Raw genomic sequence first — 27,743 nt, forward strand, 5'->3', positions numbered from 1 at the left:
TTCAATGAACTGATCGCTCTGGGAAAGTTGCACTTTTGGATCCGGTTATCCCCCTTGGCAGAACTGTTTTCCCACACTGAAATCATGTAAACTCAGATTATAAATGTCATAAGCTGTTACATCCACACATACAATCCCTCTAGACTGCTGACAGCACTTCAGTATCACTTGAAAGCCTATATCTCTGTAATACATACATTGGTTAAAAACGGCCTCTGAGGCCTTTACAGTGCGCTGCAAAGAGTTCCAATCTACGTTGAGAATTTCTCTCTGTTCACTCTCTGATGAATATGGAAAAAAGAAAATACACAGGCAGAACAGATCAACAGATCTGCCTTATTGTCAAATTTGTCTGCTGGCTTTCTGCTGACAGCCTGGCCTCATAGCTCAAATCCCTGCAGAACATCTGTGCACTGATGCTCGTAGTCCTACCGACTGATACCGCTTGTCATTTCAAAGAAGCGACAAGCCGTTTGCTTGGGGAAACAATGGCATTTGCCTGCCACCGAAATTGCAATACGCCGTTGTTTGCATTAATATCAGCAGCGTGACTCAAAGACTCTGACAGCGGCTGAAGCGAGATATGATATGATTTCTTTATGGAGCTCCTAGAGTCCGCAAACAGAGAGGCTGTGGGTAAAGTGGCTTGACGATCCTGAGGACAGAATAGCAGTTTTGCGTCAGCGAGCTCCCGTCTGCTCAACCGCTGGGCTGTTTGTGCTCTCTTGCAGTTGGTGAACAGGGAATGACATATTGTCTCTGTGATGGAGTCTTAACAATGTTGCGCACTGTAGGGGTCCGGCTACATACTGGTGTATGTCAATGAGGTTTTCAAGATTTACAGCGTCATGGTGTGACTAGAGACACAGGGAGTGAGAAACAACAAATTAGATGAAGTCTTTCATAACCAGTGACTGACTGTCTATCTGTCAATGTTTGTTCTGTCTATCTATTTATCTGTCTGGAATTCTACCTGTAACATTTGTTTGTCCTTTCTATCATTTGTTCTGTATAACATTTTTTTTGTTATATCTGTCATTCGTTTTGTAAAACGTTCCTTTGTTCTATATATTGTTTGTTCGTTATTGTCGTTCTGTTATTCATTTTACTGTCATTCTCTACAGGCTCATTCGATGCAGTTCGCAATCAACAAATACCACAGATTTATGTCAAGCAGCTGCAGAGTGCTAATAATTTTCTGTTGATGAATTATTACATTGTTTATCTTATGGTTTATATCACCTGCAAACTCGTTGCTTTTCAGAGAAATTTGACATTGCAGGTGCTTTGTATACGTGGGTTACCAGGGTAACTGTTATATTTCTGATGTTCCAAAAGCCCACCTAGAGTGAAATTTGCATTTTCATTCAGCCCACAGCAAAAAATTACCCAGAATTTGTATGTAGCATACACACAATGCTGTTAAAGGTCCCATATTATGCCCCTTTTCACAAGATGTAAAATAAGTCTCTGATGTCCCCAGAGTGTGTATGTGAAGTTTCAGCTCAAAATACCCAACAGATCATTTTTTACAGCATGTTTAAATTGTCATTTTTTGGGGCTCAGAAAAACGCGCTGTTTTAGTGTGTGCCCTTTAAATGCAAATAAGCTGCTGCTGGACGACCCAGGGGGCGGAGTTTCATGAGCTCGCGCTCAGTCTCTCAGGACAATTTCATCTCACGGAATGATGATAATATCAGAAACTCTCAGTAACAGTGTTCATTTCGAGTCGGACAATAATGCCTACAGAGTCAGAGTGCTGTATAGAGATGGAACAGGTATAGTTTAGTAGTTTAATTACGGTTATTATAACGTATTTGTCATCTGCTTGTATGCATCCATTATTTATTAATAGCCTACAAGTCTGCTGTCTGAATGATGATCAAACATATACTGATGAGTTTAATAAAGTTTATTGTACATCACACAAAAGATGAAGCGTCAGTTTTACTTCAGAAAATCACCGTAAGAGCTGAGTAAACACATTAAGTTATTATAAGTGCGCAAGTACATAAACAAATTTCGGTAGAGTTGAGGGAGCATTCCTGTGGGCGGAGGTTAGTCAGAAAACGGTTTTAATGTCATCATTAAAGAAGGAAGTAGAGGTATGTAGTCCAAACGGGCCTTTCAATGTAGGCGACTTCTGTGAAATAAAATATCTCGCTTGGCATTGAACTTTGAGCTTTATAATTTTACAGATATTATTTATACTCTAACAACAACATTACACACTAACTAAAGTTTGAAACATGGGATCACGAAGAACGGGACCTTTAACTGGAGGAATATAAATATAATCATTTCTAATTGACTCATCCCTTTTCTTAAAAATTGTTTAAAGGCTGAAATGTGAGGTTTTTACAGCTATTTTATGGTTTAGAATGCTACCGAATAGACATCGCCCTATCCTGCCCATATGGTCTTAATTTAATTTGTGCAAGTCTTAAAAAAATATTAAAAAGCCTAGGCCTAAAAGTTAGGGTAGGCAATTTTCAGAGAGGCTAGTGATAGCGAGCTAACTTTGAAAGCATAAGATCCCACCCTCCCTTCAGAGCGTCTCCAAAGCCACGCCTCCTTTGAAACACATGAATGCGTACAGCAGGGAGCAAACAAACTAAATCATGTGTCAAAGCACAGAACATTACAATAATAATTAACATAAACAATTTAAAGAGCACTGACCTGTACCGCCCGACTGCTGCAGATTCATTTCTGCACATTGAAACACATAAGTTCGAGTCACAAACTGCTCCGGTTATAATGTCACAGGTTTCCATCTCTTACAAATTACTGAAGTTGTTCGCGTGAATGCAGCATAACACTCTTTTGTTGTTTTGGTTTAGGAGGAACTGTAAAAGGTGACTGCTGTTTCGGTTGCGTTGCTCGGTGACTGACGTCTGTCTAACTCTGCATAGCATGAAACGCACTGATGATGTGTGATTGCGCGAGTAGGGTGTCATGGAGGTATTCAGAAATCATTCTAATATGATGATTTGATACTCAGTTATTATCAATGATGGAAACAGTTGTGCTGTTTAATATATTTTTTTATATAAATAAAATAAAATATCGTACGCTATGCGATAGTTGTCTTGAAAATAAATATTTTTGATAATTTTGGAGCTTAGGTGTTGCCGACTTTATACTTTATTCTTTAATATATTTTTTTGGAATACTTTTTTCAGGATTCATTGATGAGTAAAACGTTAACAGCATTTATTCATAAAAACAAATATATACGTTGACAGGCAGGTAGGACATCGTATCATTGCATTCAATACAATGATTGGACGAACATTTTATATTCCTACGCCTTCCACAGACGATATATATACATATAAATACATTTAGACCACTTAACTTAGTGATTGCTTACAGGATGTGAAGAGATTTTGAACCAACATAAAAAAAAAAAAAAAATCAGGAACAAATCACTTATCCTGCCTTTAAATTTGATATTAAAAACTCTGCTGATATCCTGAATTCAGGAATTCAGACATTCTTTAATCAAGTTAGATCAGAATTGTCCAGATCCAAGTTCTTTCTGGTTTTGTGTGGAACATGCATCAGATAGTCAAGTGAACGGAATGTTTAAGACTGCATGATGCACAACAAAGAATAGTCTGATAATTGAATGGCAAGGGCAGCATTTACAGCCAGATACCCCATGTAGATAATAGGCCCAATGTTGTTGTTCACAGTGCATGTGGTTTGAACACACATGGTCTTGACATTGATCTGCTCAGTGTCGTATCTCGATCCACCGGTGATGATAATGTGGTCTGTCGCTGCAGCGTGACCCCTATCAAAAGCTCTCCAAGATGATTCCAATTGTGATGTTATGAGAGTCGAAATTGGTTTGATAATGTTGTTTGTGAGGATAGCACAAAGGAGTCTGTTGTGCTGCGTACAAGAAGGACCGAGATATACCTTTTTTGTTGAAGAAAACAGAGCTAAAAGCCCAAGCGTAAAGATGCACAATGGAATGATTAATGAGGTGAAATGAGAGGTACAGATGGTGCTCAACCAGAAGAAGTATTTTGTCGCTGTGGGTAGCGCCGCCGTTTCTGCGTCATTTGCAGCTTTTGACCACTAAGAGGCTCTTCAACCATAGACTTACAGTAGTTGTTTGGCATAGACCATAGTTGTTATCAGGGCGAACATATCAAAGCGCATTTGCCAATGAAATAGATTTGACGGTTGCAGTCGGTGGATAATCTTAAACTGAAACTAAGAAAAACATTGTAGTTCTTTATGATGTGAGCAAATTTAGTAGGCATACTTTTTAACTTGTGTATGCGTTTGTTATTTAGAACAAATAACAAGACTGAGAGCCGGTGCTTACGTTTTACTGTAGGTTTCACCGTACTACCATATTTTAGATTTTTCCACATTAACAGTTATGCAGTGTTATTTATATCATTGAATCATTTGATATTATTCTTGCCATAGAATATAGAAAAGGTAGTTTACTTTGAATGGAATTATTAAAAGTGGTAGCCTGTTTGTGGTGGATTTGTATGTTAAAACTGTCACTACATTATTTAATATTTGTCACAAAAACAAATGTTTGGAGTTTTTCATTGAATAATTCGCTAATAAAATGCTACACATTTCATAAGTTCACGTATACTTTTAATAATTGTCTGTCCTTTTTTGTAACAGGACAGATAACTACTCCTGCACGCATATATAGACCTATATATCTGTCCATTAATTAAGAAATCGTTGAGCACTTTCAAATTTTTTGTTAAAATTTGAACATGTTGTATTAATTCGTAATTCATATTAACAAGACATGAATGAATAAAACATGGCCACGACTGAACTAAAGCAATGGAACGGAAACAAAGGCACGGATGGGTTAATCAGAATAAAGTATTTCTGTGGCTCAGTCTCAAATGGTGCACTTGAGTGTAGACTTCTTTCTTTCTTTCTTTCTTTCTTTCTTTCTTTCTTTCTTTCTTTCTTTCTTTCTTTCTTTCTTTCTTTCTTTCTTTCTTTCTTTCTTTCTTTCTTTCTTTCTTTCTTTCTTTCTTTCTTTCTTTCTTTCTTTCTTTCTTTCTTTCTTTCTTTCTTTCTATTCCTTGTTTTTTCATCTCAGAAGCTCAAAATCATAGCTTGCTCTCTCCCCATATTTCAAGACATTGAATTGTGTCACCCGACAGGCCAGTGGTGATATTTATTGGCAGATTGTTGCAAAGCCATTCACAATTATTCTACTTTCGCCCCATGTGTATCGGGTACAGGAATATGGAGACTGTGCTGAATCAGCGGCCCTGTCACTGCAAAATAAATGCTCAGGATCACAATGACAGCAATCTTTTTTTATTTATTTATATATTTCTATAAGGCAGCAGTCTCTCCACCACCCCACCAATGCTAAGTGCAGCTGGAAGTGTGCCCACGGTACTTAGCTTTATGTGTGTTCAGAGGGGGGATAGAATAGCATGACGCAACTGCAGAAATGAAATGCCTCATATACATTTGTTAATGTCAGATGTGTTTTCTTTTTTTTCCACAGGGCGGCCACCAATGCTTTTGCTGCAATGTTATGCTCAAGTAAGTTTTTTTTCTCTTTTCTCTTTTATGAAGTGAAAACCAAGTATGGTAACCCATACTTGGAATTTGTCCTCTGCATTTAACCCATCCAAGTTGCACACACATTAGGAGCAGTGAGTAGTGAACAGACACACACACACACACACACACACATTCAAACAGACACTACAAACCGTGAACACACACACCTGGAGAAGTGGGCAGCCATTTGCTGTGGCGCCTGGAGAGCGATTGGGGTTAGGTGCCTTGCTCACGGGTATTGAAAAATTAACCCGAATCCTTTGGGTTACCAGTCTGACTCTCTAACCATTAGGCCACGACTGCCTTTTGCTTTATGTTTTATGAACATGTTGGGTGCATTACAATAATATTTCTGTGGACATATTCACCCAGCATGCTTATGCTGTGATTGTGGTTTGAGACACCTTAGCTCTGTTCCAAAACATATAAATAAAGCAAAATGAAGTGACAAAAAATAAAATGGTAATTAAAATATACATTTTAGAAATTATAGGTATTATAAGAGAGATCATAAGCAGAACTGCGTGTTGTTACTGTTTTTGTTGTTGTTCTTTTGTGATGGTTGTTCATGATGAGTCACTTGTTTGTCCTGAACAGTTAAACTTCTGTTCCTCAGAAAAATCCTACAGGTCCTGCCAATTCTTTGGATTTCCAGCATCTTTTGCATATGTGTACCCTATTATTTTGAGATCCATCTTTTCACAATGAAGACAATTTAGGGACTCATAAACTACTACGAAAGCTGCAAACATTCACTGATGCTCAAGAAGGAGAGCTAGAGGGTGAAAACTTATGAACATGATGAAGATTTTTCACATTTTTTTTTCACATTTTTTTAGGACTGCCCTTCAGAAGCTACAGAAGATACGTACATGTTTCCCAGAAGACAAACTAAGTACAATTTACCCTGTTCTTCAAATTAAAAAAAGTTTTCACCCCCCTGCTTAATGCATTTTCAGATTTTCCTAGTTTAACTGTTCAAGACAAACAAGGGACTCATAAACAGCCATCACAAGACATAAAACTGTCATGGATCATCTAGGTTAAAATAAATAGCATTTTGGAGTTTCTGTGTGTGTATATAAAAATTATGCCTCTTACAACCATTAACAATTTGTTGCTGATTTATTAGATTTTAGACATTTTCATAAACAGTTTAACGTTAAAATACTGTGTGAGATGTTGCTTTAAAACAAGCCCTCTCTCTGCACCATGATAAAAAAGGTTTATTTTTTTTCCACAAGAATCACATACTCAACCCAAAAACAGAGTAAAATTGAGTTGCTTTTTTGTTGTTGCTTTAAACAGAATAGAGCAAGAGCTATTTATCCATCCTTGTATACTAGCACACTTTACCTGCAGTTCACATATGGTCCTGCAGGGGGCAGTGTGACTCTGTGAGTTTCGTCCTGCGCTCTCCCATTGAGAACACAGGCGCTGCACCTGTTGATGCTCTGCAGTCAGTGAGCCTGTGAATAACGTAATGCTCTGTGGGGCTTTTAGGAGCCTCCTCTAAAAGAAACACGTCTGGCCAGTGATGCCGCAATTAATTCTCCTCCATCGGGCAAAGCTAAGTCGACTGTGCCTTTTTGTCTGCTTGCTTTTTATTTCTCCGGAGGACTTGGCGAATGCTTGATAATCATCTAACATGGCCATATTTCCTTCAGCGAGCTTTGCAGAAGTATTGTCATGTTTTCTACGGATCAGATCTGCGCTGCAGCTTTTGTAACAGTGATTATAAGAGAACGAATCTCCTGAGTCCGCGATGACAGGACATTTTCATATTCTGAGACATCACATTCCATATTCCACTGTTCCAGACCTTGCTTTTTTCTCCTAGAAAATCCTAAGGCTATATTAGCTGCACCAAAAATTCCTTCTAGAAGTCCAAGCCTGATAGAAACCATCGCAGGCATTAATATTTCAGATTGCTGTATTTGTGCAAGTCATAGAACTGCAGTGTTCTTAAGTTCATGACTCCCATACCGGGAGCTCTGGAGGGATACGAGCCAAAGAAGTAGATTCACAACACACACCTTCAAGTTTCAGCTCTCCGTTATAAAGTATTATTCCCAAGGCTCCGTAACTACCCAGAACAACATGAAAGTGTTGTTCTTTTTCCCTTATTTCCTTTTGTAATTCCATCACCGAATGGTTTGCGTGCATGGAAGTAAATACCGTTGACCTTCATATCGCAAACACTCCCGCTGCTCTCTGCCACGGCCTCCATTAGATGCGCTGAGTGCACAGAGCGATTGGCCGCTTTCCAACCCCTTCAACAGAAGCAATGAGACTTTGGGCTGAGAGTCCTGCGAGCTCCCTCGCATGGAGGCCCCTGCCCTTCTCTGAGCGTCTTCGGCTTGAGAGATTTATGGAGAAACCAGCCGAATACGGAGCTTGGAGGATTTCTCTTAAAACAAGGAGAGTGGAAATTCTTTTGACAGTTTCGCAGGTGGGCTTTCAAACACTGATTTAATAATGTCAGTTCAATCCTGGAAAGAGATCAGTGGAAGACACGCAGTGAATCTGAAACAAATCCTCTGCACAGATAAATAGATAGATAGATAGATAGATAGATAGATAGATAGATAGATAGATAGATAGATAGATAGATAGATAGATAGATAGATTTGAAATGGCATTAAAATGTAGCACTTTCATTTTGTAATAAAACTAAATTTCCATTTAATCGTTAACTGTTTCCTGTGGGACTGTTTTAGGTGTTCATGAAGTCCCAGAGGTGGACTCTTAAAAAAAAACAAAAAACATTTGCATAGGTTGTGGGCACAAAAATACTCCCATTTAATTGTACACACAAACTACAATATTCACTTCACCAACAGCATTGTGATGAGCTGTTTGTCTCTTTGTAATGCTATTAGTGAATCTTTGAAACCACAAAGCAGATCAACATGAAGTAGTTGGTCCCAAATGGACTCAAGGTTCAGTGCAGTGCTGTAAGTCAAACATTTAGTTCATTTGAATAAACAGTTTGGCTTCGGTTTATCTGCTGATAGAGCTCACCAGTGACCTCAATCTTTAGCTGATTCTTTTGCGTAGCCTTAATATTTGAAACATTTCCTTAATTTCAATCTGTTTGTTCTTTTAATGTATTCTCTATTTTTATTTTCTAAATTTCATAATTATTTATTTTATATTTAATTATTTTGCATTTATATTATTTACACTATATGCTATAGTTTTTGTGCATGGATTTTTGATGATCCGCAATGTATTTCGACAAACTCCATCCAAGGTGGCTGACAAAGCAAGAGAAAAAATGTATTCAATTTCAACAAAAACGGACCCTTTCATCCAATATTCATGCGCTATGTATTTTTATGTTTATTTGAGTATCTTCCTGTTAATCTTCCTTTGCCATGTTAATGCCCAACTTTAGTAGACAACAAAACAGCTCACTGCATTACTAAAACGGCTCACTAGTTTTTAAACCCTTTAAACAGCTTCGAATTAAGTGTTTATTCATATAAAACATTGAATACTTAGTGCAGCAATGATGTAAATATAAAATAATCTTTCTTTTTGTATTCATCTAAAGCTGTAACTGAATGAGTCACTGTTTGAATCCCTATAGCAGACAGCTTGTGTTTGTATTAATGTGACCATTTTGATATTAGATATTAGAAGTTAATTATGTCATCAAACTTGGTTGCTAAGATACAGATTATTGGCACAAACAAAGAATTGCATCACTAGGTGTTTTATTCTATGTAGGAAATATTGTATATGTACAAGGGCAGCCTAATTGTGACAGTAATAGGGGGGACTGTAGTATCAAAGGGTTCACTAGTCAGTGCACTTAAAAGTTCTTTGTGAAAAAGTTTTTTCACTATTATTATTTTATTTAGATTCTATTTCAAATTTTATTTTATGTTTATGTCCTATTTTTTTTTCTTCTATATTTGTATTATGCTATATTTATGTGTGAATGCCATTATGGATTATTTTTTAATAAAAAGTAAAGGACAAACTCATATTTCATAATGGCACTGTACTTTTATAAGCTACAACAGAGATGCATGATGCATATTACACAGCGACGTTATTGATACCAGCTACATTTTAGCGTGACCTCGTAATTTCGTCACAAGTAATTGAGTCATCAGTGTCCTAATGGTTAGTAGAACAAGACCCTTGCTAGTGGCAGTATTCTAGTTCACGATTTACTGATTCACGACATAGAGAACAAAGGAGCGCTATGAGACATAACCGTGCTCTACCTCAGGCATCAGACCTGTCACTGACTTAAAGAACGGAAATTAAGTCTTCGTCTAGAGTGGCTCTCTCTCCGCCATCTTGTTTTTGATCTCATTTAACCTTTTGTGCCACACTGAGAAATCTTTTCGCTCTGACAAGCAGAGTCACATGGTTTTTTGTTCCCTCTCCATCATCCCAGTGTTATTGCATTCTGTTGATATGGCTCTTTAGTGCCCGAATGATGTATGTTCTTATTACATTTTATTAATACATAGCGCAACAGAGCGTGACATGAGAAAGTGAGAGAGAAAGAGAGGTCAATTTGAATATGAATGATACATACAGATGCTTCCAATAAATATTAGCCTGTTTCTAACATGCTAACTAGCAAAAAAGCTTCTTTCTCCTCAAAAACAAATTTGGCATGTATTCAAATGGACACTGTGTTCTTGGTTAAATGGATGTCAGCCTCTTAGATTTTAATTATTCAAAAGCCTTATGGACAAAGGACTTGGAAAGAGTGATAATGAATGATATACATCTTGGTCATTAAGCTAATGAGTATGAGCAATATTTACAGTGGTAAATAGAAAAGTAGAGTCGTTACACACCTAGTTACATTTCTCAAATGTAACATCATGTCCAGTAACAAACAATTTTTTTTCCCCATAAGAAGGCATGTATCAAAACATGCTGCTAAGTTGTCTTTTTCCCGCTCCACATGTAGCATTATCCGATTTGTTTTAGTGAATTGGTTCATTCAGATGGTTTCATTCAACTGGCCGTCATTCAAGTGTCTGCGTCATTTTACGACTTGGTCACACTTAAAATTAGGGTCCAATTCTCACTATTAACAAACTATTTGCCTCAATAAACTCCTTATTATTTATAAGTACTAATAAACTGCCAATATCCTAGTAATTTTTATATTTGTTAGCTTCCATGTAGATCATTTTTTTAGCAGCTTTTAGTGTAGCTAACTATGATTTGCTTTTAGCTTGGCAAGCTACAGCTGTATTAGCTTCCCTAAAACATTCTTCTAAATATATTTACCTGTCAGGCTGGACATCTTTACTGTAAATATCGAGTCAGCAGAAACAAACTTTTTTTTTTTTTCAAGCAGTGGCGTAACTTGACAAAACATGCTATTGAATACTTAAACATACTTATAAACTTCATATGTAGCTTTGTCTGATTTGTTTAAGTGAATCAGTTTGTTCAGATGGTTTCATTCAGTGTACTGGTTCAAACGGAATTGATTCACTGAATCACAGAGGCCTCTTTTATAGCAAAATATTTAGTTGGCTTCACTGTAGATATGTAAAGCAGTTTGTAGTGTAGCTTAGTAAAGTTAATATGATTAGCATTTAGCCTGGCAAGCTACAGTTGTAGTAGCTTCAACACTGACTTCTAGACATGTTCTCTGACAAAACATTACAATTTAAGGCTGTTGGTCAGGCTGAACATCTTACTTGATATTTACTTGCTGAGAGAATAAATCAACGTTTAATGTGTGATTAAAGATACAGAATTTTCTTTGTGTTCTTCTACAGAGGTCAACTGTCGGACCGCCGTCGCAAAAGGCTACATCGCAGATCTTCTGAAGGTGTACGAAGACTGGCACAGCAACGACACCAACCTTAAAAATATTCCTATCCGTAGAGCCCTACTGCATTGCCTGCAACGTGCCGCCAACTCAGATGTGGGCAGAGATGCCATGGTCGCCGAAGGTGGCATTAGTCTTCTCTTCCAGACCACTCAGGTGATAAATCAGCCCACTATGGTCTCAAAGTTCTCATTACATCTCATATTGTGATATTTTTTTGTGTTTGAACTTTTTTTTTCGTTTTTTTTTTTTTTTACTACCTTCCGTAATTACATTTCTCTGTTCGTAATGCTTTAATCATTTGCCTTTATATCACACTGTGATTTTTATCGACCTTGCTAAGTAAACCAGCCCCAGTCGCTTCCAGATGATGCTCTAACTGTCTGTTAATGTGCTGTAAAGAAGCAAATTTTTGCTTCTGCTACATATTTTGCCGAAAGGAAAAGTTGCTCGGAGATCACATGTAGCACCTTGAAGTATTTCTAACTGATTACGTTTCGTCTGAAGACCTGCTTGACCATGAAAGGCCTTGAATCTCTGGTGGAACCGGCGATCCAGCTGATGAGGAAGTGCAATCCCAAAGTCCCTCTTCCACTGACCTCAGATAAGAGTGCCTACAGCTTTCCTCTTCCTGGGAGGCCTGTCGATGACTGGGATGCTGATTTAGGACTTTACGGTAAGGTTTATGTTCCCTGGGTTTTTAAGCCAGCTTCTTTATTGCACTGCCAAACACCCAACAGTTACTATTATTCTCCTCGCACAGTCTGTCCGTTAGGGACACTGAGTCTGTCCCACTAGAGATATTTAGCCTTTACACACTGCCTTTGGCTATTAGTGCCTGACAAAGTCCTTATCGGCCAGGCCAAATTTGCCCCTGTTATCACACAGGCGCTGGACATTTAATGAGTATAGAAAATTCTTTCAGCCAACACAATATATCCCATTTTTCCTCTATTAGACTTCTATAGTAGGAGTTGTATAATGCAGAGTATGCGAGTTGGGAAAGTTTGAAAGTGTTTATATCCATACCTCTCATTGGTTCCTTCCAAGCAACAAATTGTTTTTCATAACTAATAATAGAATTATCAATAAAACAAAAGACTGAACAATGTTCATTTAAATTGAATTGATTTGAATTCAAAACTGATTTAAATTTGACACTTCCATGTTCAATTTAAATTATTTTTCTATATGTTACCTTATTTTCCAGGAAATAAGTCACACCTGACTATAAGTCGCACGGTCCAAATTACATTGTTGAGAGAGAAAAAAAAAATCACTGATAAGTTGCATTGTGTAATGTTCAGTGTCCAAGGATGATGACGGGACACGAAGGTAGTTTAAAATAACTGAGTAGTTTAATAAATACAATGAGCAAACACAACGCTTCAGTGTGCATAGCACAAACAATACCAGACAATTGAAAGGAGCACAAAGAGCACACAGTGATAATGACAACATAACAGACAGGTGTGATGATTAGATGAGTGTCCATGACAACTGATGACTGGTGGGAAATTAGGAACAAAGGAAACACAAGAAACAGGAAACTGATGAATGCAAACTAAAAGTCCATGAAAACAAATCTAAACACACAGATTGTGACACATCGGTATATAAGTCACATTTTATTATTCTAATAAAGCCTTTTTAAATTTAATGGTATTCAGAACAAAACAAAGATGAAAAATATGAAACAAAGTATGAAACAGACATAAATTATTATAGAATTCATTAAACAATTATAAATGAATTTATTTAAAGCGTAACTACTGGCATGTGGGTAATGCACGCTTATTTACTTCTCTCATTTGGCACAAATCCAAATGTGTGCTATGCTAATACAATTATACAATTATTTAATTATTAATAATAATTTATACAATTATTAATTCAAATGCACATATTTTCGGGATATTCTCACATATTTTATTACATATAGCCATACAAGCTATACAAGCCATACAAGTTGTGATCATTCAGACCTTTGCTGTGAAGTAAATGTCAAGACTGAACCTTGTGAAAGCAGGCAATGTGAGGAATCAGTCGTTCTAAACCAGATTCAGAGGCCATTTTGACTAAGATGTTGTTTTTTCTAACTCTAATGCTGTACAGCAGTATTGCGCATAAATTAACTACAGTGCAACCCTCAATTGGCAGACGTCTTTCTTTTTGACTAGGTCATCTTATGCAAATGTTCTCTTTGAACAAGGTCGGAACCCGAGCAGCCGTAAACAGAGTAAAGGAAAACAAGAAACGGAAGATATGCTTGGCCAGAGAACAGCAGATTGCTCTTCGCTGACCCACAATACAATAGTCTATACTCACTTGTTTTGCAGGGAGCTCTGAGTTGGTTGCCCAGGCAACCCTGCCCAATGACACCGTGGGTGCTCGACTCACTACAGCATAGTGAAGCGTGTTAGTGTGCACGTTTTTATATATGTACTGTACGTACCACACATCTCCACCACATGTATTAATGCGTTAATCCTTTTCTCTGCACAAAAGTCTAGAATATTGTTGTTCAACACACTTTTCATACGTAACACCTTATAGATTCAGACACCACGCAATAGTTTTCCTGCTGGGCCGTTCTCACTAATGAGTTTCCCATTTCTTTTATCTCGAGCAAGGGAGCCGGAGAGCTGGGAAGGCCGATATCAGACCGAACTAAATGATTATCTGTTTATCGTAATAAATAGTGCGGTTGACTTTTTTTACCCACCGGGATGATACGTGTTGCCGCCTCTATCTGGTTTGAGATAACGCTGTGACCCACCCTGCTTACTAATCCAGGAGTTTCTGCAGGTTTTTCGCACTGTTAACATGCTAACCGCTAACGTTAGCATCTTTGCTGAAGACAAACCCTTCTAAACAGAAAGATATGAGTGACCCATAACACTGAGCATATTTGCTGTCCAATCTGGCCAGGCAGATAAGATGATGTTAATCTCCAAGACGATTGGACTGTAGCTGTAGTACTTCCTTTTTGGCCTGTTTCGTCTGTCTTACTAGCTTTTAGCTGCGAAAATCACAGGAAAACACCCTTAGGTGATGTAAGAGATTACGGCAGTGGTTTAGTGTTTAGCATCAATCTGTTATATATAACTATTTTAAAACCCTAACATTTTATTTTGATGGTCCCTTTTGAACATTCTGTTGACAATTTTGTAACTTTGTTATTCTAACCCTAAACTTTCCAGTCCTTCTAATACTCTATTAACACTCTAATGTGAGTTATTAGACATGTACTGTAGGTGTAACGCTACTTATAGTCAACAGAATGTGTTAAAGGAACCATCAAAATAAAGTGAAACCAAAAATCTTAAACCAGCCTAAGGTGGTTTGCTGGTCTTAGCTGTCCATCAAGCTTATTAGGCTAGCCTATTTTGATGGTTTTAGAAGGGTTTAGGGAGCTAGGAGACCAGCTAAATCCACTTAAACTAGCAAAGCTAAGCTAAAACTTGTTTAACACTACAATTTTAACACTGTTCTAACAGCAAAATTACTTAATGTGATTTTGACATTTTAGCAATGCTGCCATTAACATTATTAGCTCTCATAAACTGGGTTATATTAATTCACATCCTCCCTCTAAAATATATGACTCATCCTAATTTATCCCACAGTCAATTTACTCCTCATCCACACCAAATAAAATACCTTGAACACACTTTTTAAAAAGAAAAATTATGTAACCACTAACCAGTCATTTGGTTTAGCAGAGGTTGTTATAAAATTAAATGTTATGTTATTTATGTGTACACACACACACACACATATATATATATATATATATATATATATATATATATATATATATATTTAATTATTTATACAATTATTTAATATAAATAATTATATTTATTTATTTTGGATTTTTACTTGTGTTTTTTATTTTATTTCAACTGAATTATGCTTGGAAACTCTTTTTGTTTGATGGTTGTCTGTCCTTTCTGGTAGCATACCATACTCCACCAGAGTATGTGGCAGATATCTGCTTTTATGTGAACACATCAGAGGTATAAAGAGCTAATGTTTGAGGACTCTGGGCAGGTCCTGTTTGATCCTACAGATGAACTGCCATATTTTGCTCATCTTGACATTTACGCCTTAGTCTCGCGTGTTGTTTATCTTTCTTTCTTCCTTATTGAAAGATGGCAGTTTAGAAGATGACAGTGACGAAGACACGGAGAACGAGGAGCCAGACAACAGGGACTACGTGAGTGTTTTGAGATTCGTTCTCGAGGAAGACGTGAGCAGCACCTTCAACGCATGCACGCACACATCGCGGTCTGTTCGATCCTGCGTCGTAATTTTGACAGAGCGAACGATGTGCGGTAAATTCCACTGATTCATTCTCCCTCTTAAAATGTGATTGAAGAGCAGGTTCTGCGTTTGACAGGAGCCTGACACAAGCGGCTTCCTGTTCTCACATAACTTCAATAATAGGGCCCCTGATTCAGCCATAAATCAATGACTTCACAATCCTGTCGCTGCTGAGACGGCACCACCAAACCAAAGTGCTTTCATCTTCTTCTGCCCTATACACTCTCTTCAAATATTGTTAATGCATTTCTTTATTTCCATGTCTGCGCTTCATCCTCTTGCCATGACTAAGATGCCACATGGTACTTTATGCCCACTCTGTAGTGTGAATTCATGCTCTAAGATTTAGTTATGGACATTTACAGTGAAATATTACCCAAATTGGTTAGCAGTGACCCTGATATGCCCACATACCATATAAGTATATGTGGGCATAATATTTCTACTGTTTGACAGTCACTGAAGAATTTACATTAAAACTTTGTTTTGAGAGACACTCTCCAAATATGCTACTTTTCTACTATTCAGTGACAGAAATGGCGGTATTTGAGTCTTGATAAAAAAACAAAAAATCTGAGATTAATAAATCAATTAAAAACTGATATTAATCTGGTAATTTAAGGCAATTTTCTGAATAAGAAAGGTTGAATTTAATGTGAATCTACAGCAGATAAATGCCATGCAAAACAAATAAATGAATAAATAATATATATCTATTTTTAATAATTTTAACCTTTAAATGAAATATTTTAGATTTTTCTTTAGCCAAAATAATTGTAAACATGTCCACATATTTAAATGATTCAAGTTTATCCACTTATAATTATTTTTCTCTTCCATTTTGTCCTCATAATGTAAAAAAACACAAGAATGTTAAGGTGCTTTAAAGGGCCAATAAATGTTTTATTTTTTTTTTATAGAAATAAAAATATTTTTATTTGTATAAAATGTGAACATTATAGGTGTATTTGTAATGTAAGTAGGCTTTTATTATGTCAAAACTAGGGCTGTCAAAGTTAGCGCGTTAATAACGCGTTAACGCAAAATCATATTAACGGCACAATTTTTTTTAACGCTCAATTAACGCAGCGCGTATTTTCTGTTTGACCCATTTAGCGATTTTTTTCCCTTCAACAAAGCGCCCAAACCTTATTTAGTTTCTGAGAATCTACCGGTACCGCCGGTACTGCTCTCCCAGCATGCGCGCGCACCTCTCTCTCTGCGTCTCGCAGCACTTTAATTCAGTTAAACACAGATATGATGTTGCTTCTCTAATTTTACATGCAAGTATAGCCGAAATCGCAAAACAGATATTGTGTTTATCTTATGTGTATTTGATTTCATCAGACGACGGCTCGATTATCAGGATTTTTGTGCAGATTAACATCTTGGAATGGAGAGCTGGTTATGTCTTAATGGGTCGCGTTTCAGTCACCATTTCATATTCATTCCGTTGTTTGACAACAGAAACAGTAAAATATACCAATGAAAACTGTTTTATTGAGAATTTAGCTTCATCAAAATGGGCACAGAGAGAGACAAACTATAATGTAGCCTAATAATAAATAATAAATGTTCATTTAGCATTTTCAGAAGAGCTGCCCTGTCATGCAAAAATCTAAACATGTTTGTGTTAATTGCTCAGTGCAAAGAAAGAGAAGTAATGGGAACCTGGTATTTCTTTGTTCTTTCTACATGTGTCTAATAGACATGAACAAGTTCTTTGAAAAACATCTATGACCTTTGAAACATGTCTCGTCTTCATGCTCTATGTTGACTATGGTTTCAATAATAAACATACATTTGCATAAAGCATCCATATTTATACATGCCCACGTTGATTAGAGTATTACAAACTTGAAAAGTATTAATTTAAGGAACATTTAGAACAAATAAAAAAATGTGCGATTAATCACGAGTTAACTCATGACAATCATGCGATTAATCGATTACAATTTTTAATCGATTGACAGCCCTAGTCAAAACATAATGTAAGTGTTTAGATTGTGAGATTGATCTTCAAGTTAATACTCACTTTATTGGAAAGATATTCAGAAATCTATAAAAGCCATAGAAATTGGGTAAAGTGATGCTATTAAACCCGTATGTCTTTTCCGTATGTATGTGTGAGATTGACATTTACACCACAGCTGTAGGGGTGACCGCTTACATATGCCTCACCTGGCAAATAAGGTGTGCAATTCCTGTTTATCTGCTGCTTGGCCCACTTGCCATAGAGATAGACAGAGTGAAGGTCAGAGCCTGCTGCATTCTGTTGGCTGGAGCTGGTCACATGGCCTCTGGTCCTCACATGCAGTGACAGGGGAAGACATATATTTTCAGTCTGCAGTCAAGCTTATGAGTGAACAGCGTTTATAGCTCTGTGTTTCTCCATGGCAGGAAGATGACCTGGAAACAGATGTGAACAAGCTTTGTCCCCGACCAGAGCCTGACAGACCCCTGGAGCAGCTGGGCCAATATGTGCGCCTCTGCCCTGAGCTGCACCATGACTTCCAGGTGAACGTCTTCACCCTCTGATGCAGTAAACCAAAACCATTGAACCTCCATACCTACATCAGCACTGTATTTCAAAACAATGCTTTTCAAAAAGATTTCAGGTTCAATACAAGATACGTTTAAACGTCAGCATTTATGAAATAATGTTGATTACATTGAAAAAAGGTTCCAAAAGGGGGTTTTCACACTGATGCCATAGAAGAACCATTTTTGGTTCCCCAAAGAAACTTTTAAATGAACAGTTCTTAAAAGAACCATTTTTTTTCTTAGTGTGAAGAACAATGGATTAAGCTTCTTCATGAAACCATAGATTCCAATGACGAACCTTTATTTTTTAAGAGTCTCCCTTGTTTTCTTTAAAAAAGGCAAAATCGAGGTTATAATTGAGACATATACAACGGAACGAAATGAGGCCAATTTTCGGAGGATTTTAAAAGCAAAAATGTCACGCTTTTAATTTCATAATAGCACTTACAATAGATATTCTGTTAAAATGTGTGTATTATTTGAGCTGTAAAGCTGTTTAAATCATTTTTACAGTGATTTAGGACATGTTGTCACGATGATAAAGTTATAAAATTGGGTATAACTTTAGATAGAAAGGGTTACCAAGTGATTTTTTTGACACTATAATCATGCTAACATGCATATTCTTGTTATCTTGTGGCTATACTACTGAAACAACGATTATACACACACACACACACACACACACACACTGTTTAAAATATTTTGTTCACAAATTTGCCCCATTTACTTCCATTGTGTTTGAATGCAACCCAGATTTTTGGAAATTCACTTTTAGGCTATCAACACTGTGCCACAGATGCTGTCGATTGAGTGTAACTAACAGTATATAGAACCCAGAATATTAATGCTTAACTTCAGGATGATGACAACATGAAATGGCGTTCATTTTTCTTGAGAATAACGTGCCTGATAATCCATGCACAATAAGACCAGGAATGTGCATTAAGAATGTAAATGGGGTGAATTTTGATTTCATGTTCACTTTAATCCGCTCTTGAGAAATATTTCAAAGAGATTTTTTGGAAACCGTCAGCATCTCTGGGGTTTAGTTGTTGCAGCCAGGCGTGAAAGTTACGAGTGTACTGCTCTTAATGGTAGACACCCAGGATAAAGTTTATATGAAGTGTCTCTAAGTGCACTTGGGGTGAAAATGGACCTTGTGTGGAAGCTGTAAGAGATTTTGATGGGAGCAGGATGTGCTATAATACCTACTGCAACGACAACACTATGCAGCTTAAGAGCACAACAGGGACACTGCTTGTACCGAAAATTACCTCATTATGCTTTAAAAAAAATCCTTACAACGCCGGCATGTTTGCCTCACTCTTCATCTTAATAGAGTGATTTTGTTCCTGTTTATGCTGACCTGAAGTGTTCTGGGGAAAACTGAACGTCCACAAAAAATGATTCATCTGATCCCTCAGTAGTCACAAATTAATAATTATGTGGTAGCTTTATATATATATATATATATATATATATATATATATATATATATATATATATATATATACATATATATATATACACACATACATATGTATACATACATATATACAGTGATCCAGAAATAGTGTTGAACCTTAAATATTTCTTGTTCATTTACCTACATTCAAAATCTAATATTTATTTTCAGTTTTTATTTTGAATAAAAACAATGTCATAAATCATAAATCAATATCAAACTGTCTTTATAGCTGGTTGCACGACCTCTGGTGATTTCACCATTCTGCTCTTAACCCTGCTGCGGGTCAGTCAACCGTAGGCTCATTGACAGGAATGAGTGATGACATTTCAAGTTCTATAATATGTTCAGTGTGACTCTTCATTTTAAATGTGTCACCACCCTTCCCATCATGAGCGACTGGTATCGTTTTGATTGACGGCTGCTCTAGCAGCACAATAGCACGCCTGCGGCTGTCTTGCAGAAATCCCTGCGTGACTGCCTTTAGCATGCGATGAGTTCAAACTAATAGAAATGTCAACACACCCCCGGTCCATCGACGTTCAACTCCCTTCTTATTCAGACGCTGCCACTATTTTAATTCAAATGATATAACATGATGTACTACTGCTGTTGAAAAGCTGCTTCTCCTTGGTTCATTTCCTCTCGCACGTATTGATGTTGTAATTCCAGGTCTCGAAGGGAAATGACGAGCTACTAATTCACTTTTTTGTTTCAATTTAACATTTTTAAAATCAATTCTATCTGCAAATGGTAGACATAAAGGCCAAGCAGTTCTTGCCATGCTTCTTCCTCATAATGAGTAGTTATTAAAGGAGAAGTTCACCCAAAAATGAAAATATGTCATTATTTACTCACCCCGACCATCTTAGATGGATTTGTCCCATTTATATGTGTGATTAATTTGATTTGTTTAATACTACGGCTGTATGAAAAAAAAAGATTGTTGCTATTATTATTGCTCATAATATAAAATGCAATAAATTCTAATTTGTCATCACAATAAAAAACATGAAAACATTACATTTATTTATAATTTATTTTGGACATTAATCTTTGCTTTAGTTATATATTATATTATATTTATATTATATTATATTATATTATATTATAATATATTATATTATTTAAAATGAATTCTTTTTTTTGGATTGTCTATAATTGATTATAATGTACTAATGTTCATTATACAATTTTGCATTGTTTTCTTCTGGTTTAACTCAGTATATCAAACCCTGAAAGCATACTGTCCATCCCTTCTCCGTACGCATCTTTCATGTATCTCTCCCATTATCATTAAATGCCACTGTGATCTGGAGAGTCTGCGACTGGATTGGACGCAGGGATTGTAATCACATCGCTGCATTATTCATGCTGTGCAAAATACCAAGATGAAAAGAATTTACAGCAGGACATTCATGCCAATCAGTTCCCCGCTATTAATCTTGCATGACAACGATGCTCCACCTATAATCTTTGGGCCAAAACAAAGGCCATGATTAAATGGGTTAAATGTGTGATTAATCGAGTTACATTTTTTAATAGATTGACAGCACTAATATATATATTTGTATAAAATAAAATATCCGTGGTTAGTCATGGGTCATGTATGGCATTAAAAATGTAAAAAAAGGCATTAAAAAGCATTAAATTTAATTTGAAGATACCTGTGTTGCACGGAAGAGAACACGGGTAAAACTGCAGAGCTGTCAGAAATATTGTGGGCTTGATAAAGGGTTGAGATGTGAAACATAAACCCGGAAAGCGAGATTGGCACAAAGCTTGTGCTCTCAGAGGGAGGGTAACGTAAGGGTCTCTTCCCCCGAGGACTCGCCTCAGGATAATACATTTCCCTTTGATATTCCACTCTTTGTGTGATACTGTACAGGACAGCCAGGAGTTGAAAATTAGATGTGCATTTCAATTCAGCATGACACCAACATCCTGGTTTCTCTGCTGACTAAGCCGAAGACTCGACATGCATGAGCCTTTTTGTTTTGTATCTGACACAGTTCCTTTGTCAAGGCATGGCGAGCATTACTGCACAATTTTAAATAGCTTACTCATAATATTTAGTTTATAATTTTATTTTATGTTTGTGTTGATAATATACAGTATATATTATATACCCTATATTGCCCTACACACAAATCTGATTTTTATTTTTATTTTAATAGTGGCAGCTGTGTATGAATTTGACACTTTAATATTTTACTGGTAAGTTGTGAATTAAGGTTTTGATTTTTGAATGTTTATTTATGCTTATATTTTCCCCTGCAATAGCTTCAATGTAGCTGCTTTTTATAGTTTTTTTTTATAAGAATTGCTTCATTATAGTTTGAGTACCTTATAGCTTGAAAAGCTACACTTTTCAAAATTTCCCCCAAATCAGTTTGTATGTGACAACTCAAGTCAATTCATGATATTTGCAAACTTGCTGAGCCAGAAATATCCATTCTGAATTGAGTTTGACAGCTGCGGAATACTTTCCCAAATGTCACAATTTTGGTAATTTATTTGCTATTTTATGTGCTGATTTCAAAACCGTCAGACATGAATAGGTTTTAATGGTTGGTGGATTGTGTAATTGAATTGACCTAAAAACAGATTAGTTCGTTCCCTATGTGAATTAAATCGTTGCTTTCTCCCTCTCACCCACTTGAACGAACAACCAAGCACACGTTCCCACAGTCCCACTCCCAGAGCTCATCAAAAGGGCCGTTGTACTTGTCTGTATCAAGTTCATGATTAAAATAAGTCTTTGAAAAACATATCTGTGCTGCTACATTGTTTTAGTGTTGTTATTTGTGGTTTCGAAAAACGAATATGACAAAGCAAGGCCCCCCCTGAGATGCAATATGCAGCCTCAAACCCGAGACGTTTTTATACAGCAAGGGTTCATTTATATTAATGCATCCTCGGCTATTGGTATTCATGGAAGTTGTGGCGTTTTTGTGTTTACACATATTTTTAGGAGTGTGAGGAGTGGAAAAAGTGAAATTTAAATGCAATGATATAGCAGAGGGTGCAGTACTAAAGTGTATCTAACAAATTCACTTTGATGGTATACAGTTTATGTGCACTGTGCTGAAGATCAGAGCAACTGATGGAACGTGGGTTGCCGTTCAGATTTCAAAGATCTTCCATAGGGAGGTAAACGCAGATGATGGAGGCTTTTATCGGCATGATGTCTGCTGGAATTTCCATCAGTCAGCACATCGTATCTATCGTGTTTCTTGGACATTTCACGTTCACCTTTGGGATGAGCCAGGGAATTGGACCACGGACCCTTTTCCCGCTAAATTTATGGAAATGTATGAGGCGTGAGCTTAAATTGTTATTTGGTTGCTCTAAAAGCAGCTAGGGCCCGTGGCTATTTTGATACAGTTCATTTTATGCCTGTCAAAGACTGTAATTGGACGACCCTATTTGCTGTCAGTATCACCCTTTTGAAGTCAATAGAAAGCTGGAAGTGATGTGCACCACTCTGGGCTGCATCCTCAAAACAATTCCTTACCCTTCTTTGGCTTTCCTCCCTCAATATTCTCTCAAGAAACCCTTTTATTTCCTCTAGAGTTTATTTTGGGTTGTTATTCTGCGGTACTGTGTGGTTGGCGGTGCCAGGGGGAAAACAGGATATCTTGTGGGTGATGTTTACTGTAATCTCTCTTTGTCTCCTTTTTGCTGTTTTCTCTTACACTTTTGATTTAAGAGTTGCTGATGTGGCCACAAGTATAAAGAGCTGACATCTGTGGATGCTCTTGATGTTTTCCCCCATGAATATCAACATTAGATTTGCAGCTTCTTTCTAACAGTTGGGAAATCATGTCTTCTAGGATTTGGACTCCAGCTCAGAGGTCGATGAAAGCTCAGATGATGACAGCACTCTGGACAGGGACTTGAACAAGAAGACGGCAAGTAACCAGGGCGACTCCCCATCGCTCTCCGACCAAGAAGAAAATCACCTCCAGACAAGAGACTTCCATAAACATTACCTCAGCTGCTCCAGGAGAGGCCAGGAAGGCCACTCCAGCATGGTGGACAGGCTTCTGGAGAGGTACGGGACTTGCATTCCCAACCATAATCCACGTCTCTACACCGCCACTGCTGCCAGTACCAAGTCTGTTGCTGGATACTCCATCCTAGCCTTCCCTGACTTCTGGGGACACCTGCCTCCTCAAGAGCAAGAGCCCATGGCTAAAAGACCACCACATGTGCAGAGGTGAGAATTTAAATCTTTCACTTAAATTATGTCCCACATATATTTTGACTAAAGGAAGGAGTTAATAGGAATTATCCGTTCAAATTCTCAACTGGTTCACAAGTGGCGACCCAACACGGTACCAAAAAATGTAATCCCTTGCTAAAGGAACAAAAGGTCTTGCATAGTAACTTGCTGACCCAAAAATATGGAGAATTGTTAATATTACTTTGGTTAAATAGGAAAATTCAACAGTTTTTATGCAACATGCTGTATGTTTAAAAAAAAACAAGCAAAGAAAATCAGAATAAAGAATACGTTAAAATGTACTGTAAAATGTACTGCAAATCAGGTTTATTGGCAAAAGGTACAGACTCAGCTATTTGCAATGAACAAATCAAACAAAAGTAATTGAAATAGCTCAAATGTTAAAAGTGGTCACTGAGCCACCACCATGCTTAACTGTAGGCAGAGTGTTCTTTTCAGCATATGCTTCATTCTTCTTCCTCCAGACACACCGCTGACCCATAGGGCCGGAAAGTTACAGTTTTGTTTCATCGTTTCACAGAACAGATTCCCAAAACGTCTGTGGCTTATTTATATGATTTTGAGCAAATTGGAGCTGACTTTCCTTGTGCTTTTGGGTCAGTAATGGTGTACGTCTTGGAGTTCCAGCATGCGTTGAGTACGCACCTTACTGTGCAGCTGAAACCTCAGTGTCTGTTGCCACCAAGTCTTGCTGCAGGTTTTTCTGAACCTGCCTTCTCAGAAATCTGGTTGCAGCCATTCATAGCTTCCTTTCTCTGCCCCATTCAGGTAGTGTAACCACTGTTACTTTAACTTTGAACTTGCGAACTATGCTTCCAACAGTGTCTCTGGGAACATTTAGTGTGTTCATTCAAGACATCAAGTCATTAAAAGTTGCCTTTTAAGTTGAATTTGGGGAAACCACTTGAAACAAGTGTTGTGTTGAACTATTTCAATTACTTTTGTTTGATTTGTTCATTGCAAACAGCTGAAAGTCTAAATTTTGGCAATAAACCTGATTTGCAATGGGGGTTGAATAATTTTGATTACACATATACATATACAGTGCTATTGGCTCACTCGAGTGAGCCAATGATTCAGTGATTCACTCTTTAAGACATCACAGATAACAAAACATATGCAAAGTGTTTTCTATTAGGGCTGTATTTAATTTTTTTGTATCTAGCTGTATTTTCCCCTGCTGTTTGTGATCCTATCAAAGATTTTTCACAGTATTCTTCTTCTGATCATCTATGAAAGTCTGTATTGCAAATACAATCCTGATTCAACATGAAGGAGCTCTCCATTCACCAGTGATCACATTTAGTATTCAGTATTAAAAGATTTAAAGAGACAGTCACTTTGAAAGACATATCTGGGGAATGGAGGAGAATTACTCTAGTGTTTTGTTTGCTCGTAAAAGCTGTGCCATTACAGACTGCGAAAAGCATTCATGAAAAACAACAAAAAGATGTTCCGTTCCATAAAGGCGCTTTCAAAACAACTCCCCAAAGATGCCTTAATTTGTACTTTTAGTTTTTGCACAAATTCTGTGTTCCATAATGCAGCTGTTTTTAACCTTATACGTTTGCATGTTGTTGAGATTGCCAGAAAAAGAAACCGATGCAAATATTAAACTTCATTTATAAGCTCATTTGTCTAAATCAGCTCACGTGGACACAATTTAAGGCCTATCTTTACTTACACATTGCCATATGCAAATGATTGTAAACATCGGCACTGAGTCATTAAACTCACTGTAAGTAGAAATGAAATCCATTAAAATATTTTCTCTCAGAGTTATACTCTCTTGCCTTAAGTGAGCCTTTCTGCTCTCGCTGGCTGCTTTGCTCTCAAACACCCAAACTCTTCTCTAGTGAGGAAAAGCCCTTAAATCTATATCTAATTATGGTAGCCCCCTTCGGAAAACTTGTTTTTGCCGAAAACTTTCTTCAATGTGCAAGGGGGAGATTAAAGGGAATAGACATTTATTACAGTCATTTCTGTAGTTTATTGTGTTTCCTCAAGGGTAAGATAAGTTTATATGAGTTCTATTGGTGTCATTTTAACTCAAAAACAGTCACTTTTGGAGTTTTAAGAAGAACGTGTCATACAGCCTGTGACATTTTGAATAAAGTTAGTTTTAACTCCACATATTGTTTCCTACTCCACCATTGACTTTTGATAATCTAAAACATTTGCAGTTGAATTTGACATCTTAAAATGTTTGTTAAAAAAAATGTTTTATTTAAAACACATTAGACATGTCTGACACATTTTGACAATAGTTGCAGGAAAATGACTCTCACAAGGTTTACTTTTAACCTTTGTAATGGTCTACACTCAGGATTTAACATAATGAAGGACAGAATGCTTGTTTATGTCGTATTGTTTTATAGTTCTTTCCATGAAGTAAACAATTTGATGAGAGCGCGCCCAGTTTATTGCCGGTCACAGCGGACTGTTAACTTTGTTTTCGCTCATTCATTCAACCCCATTATCATCTGAAATTTGCTCTCGGGATTGAAAAGTCCACACAGATTGTTTTTTTCTCTCTCGCATTTTGCTCATTCGCGTCGAGAGAAAGGCCTTATTGTTGTTTATCAGCGACAAAGAAATAATGCACTCAAACAACCAAGAAAATTAGCCAATTAGCATAATGCAGTGCAAAAAGAGGAGGCATTATAGATTTGATTTGGAAATTGCCTCATCCACAGAACTGAGAAAGTCCCGCCTTTATCACTGCTTTAGGCAGACGTCTGCATACTGTATTATTAGTTTGTGTGAAAATGTAAATCGTTATTCACCAATAATCTTCTCTCCAGTGAGCTGTTGACCATGAGTTTCATGAATTCATGAACTGGATCAACCAGATTCATGAATCAGTCGTTCAGGCCAGTCTTGAGAATTGAATGAATTGAAAATAATTGAATCAAAATGGTGATTAATTTACAAATCAAATATTATAAGATGATGTAATATTATATATACAGCAATATAGCACTCAAGTCATATGGCATATGGGCCACTTTTAGTTTATGTACAGTATACATATATATATCTACTCTTGGAAATCAAAGTCACTGATTTCAAATCTTTTTTTTCTTTTTTTTCAGGAGGAAAGTTTTTGAAGACATTCAGCGTCTCATCTGTCCAGAGGACATCATCAACAAGGTTGTTTTTGACATGGACGATCCCAGGTAACAGTTCTTTTCTTTTTCTTTTTGAATGCTTTATAACTGAAACAATTACTATAGAGATCTGAAAAGGGTAATTGTGGTAGAAATACATTTTTAGGTGCAGTCTTATTTGAGATTGGGTTTTAATCGTATAGTTCCTCAGTCCTCACCTTGTGTGTGTTTATCCAGTCAAGCTTGATTTGACGTGACCGTGTGTGTCAGGGGCATTCTGGGTGATAAACCCTTGAATGGACAGTGTCTCTCTGCCAGCTCAGATGCTGATGGACAGCTTGTCGTCTGTCATGTAGTTTGTGGGTTAGCAGTAAAGAACAGTGTTGTGTTATCTGAGCCGTGTGCCTCCATCATGTGGACAGTGTTCTGCTGTGAATTTACTTGTCGTTTGCAGCGTGACTGGAATTTATTGATGCAAAAGGTGTAGAATGAATGATTTAGCAAGAATCATGGTTGCTGTGAATCAATATCTGGGATAAGTATGGTGATAATTCACTTGTTTGTTAAGCTAATGTGACAATATGGTGGAGTGTAACATGCTCAATCAGCACAGCTGTCCTTAAATGTATCTCTCTT

General features: G+C 37.0%; 1 protein-coding gene across 2 annotated transcripts in view; it reads left to right on the plus strand.

Annotated features, from left to right (window-relative positions):
• The window catches only part of agbl1 (AGBL carboxypeptidase 1), a 162,068-nt gene that overhangs the window by 45,448 nt on the left and 88,877 nt on the right, over positions 1-27,743 (plus strand). For both annotated transcript variants that reach the window (XM_081355542.1, XM_081355543.1), the window contains exons 7-13: positions 5,525-5,562; positions 11,355-11,563; positions 11,915-12,083; positions 15,565-15,629; positions 18,137-18,253; positions 23,585-23,970; positions 27,093-27,176. In XM_081355542.1, the coding sequence (XP_081211668.1) occupies positions 5,525-5,562; positions 11,355-11,563; positions 11,915-12,083; positions 15,565-15,629; positions 18,137-18,253; positions 23,585-23,970; positions 27,093-27,176 (1,068 nt within the window). The remainder of the gene's footprint in view (positions 1-5,524; positions 5,563-11,354; positions 11,564-11,914; positions 12,084-15,564; positions 15,630-18,136; positions 18,254-23,584; positions 23,971-27,092; positions 27,177-27,743) is intronic.

Source organism: Scardinius erythrophthalmus (genome assembly GCF_964197995.2).
Source record: "Scardinius erythrophthalmus genome assembly, chromosome: 24".
NCBI classification, from domain to species: Eukaryota; Metazoa; Chordata; class Actinopteri; order Cypriniformes; family Leuciscidae; genus Scardinius; species Scardinius erythrophthalmus.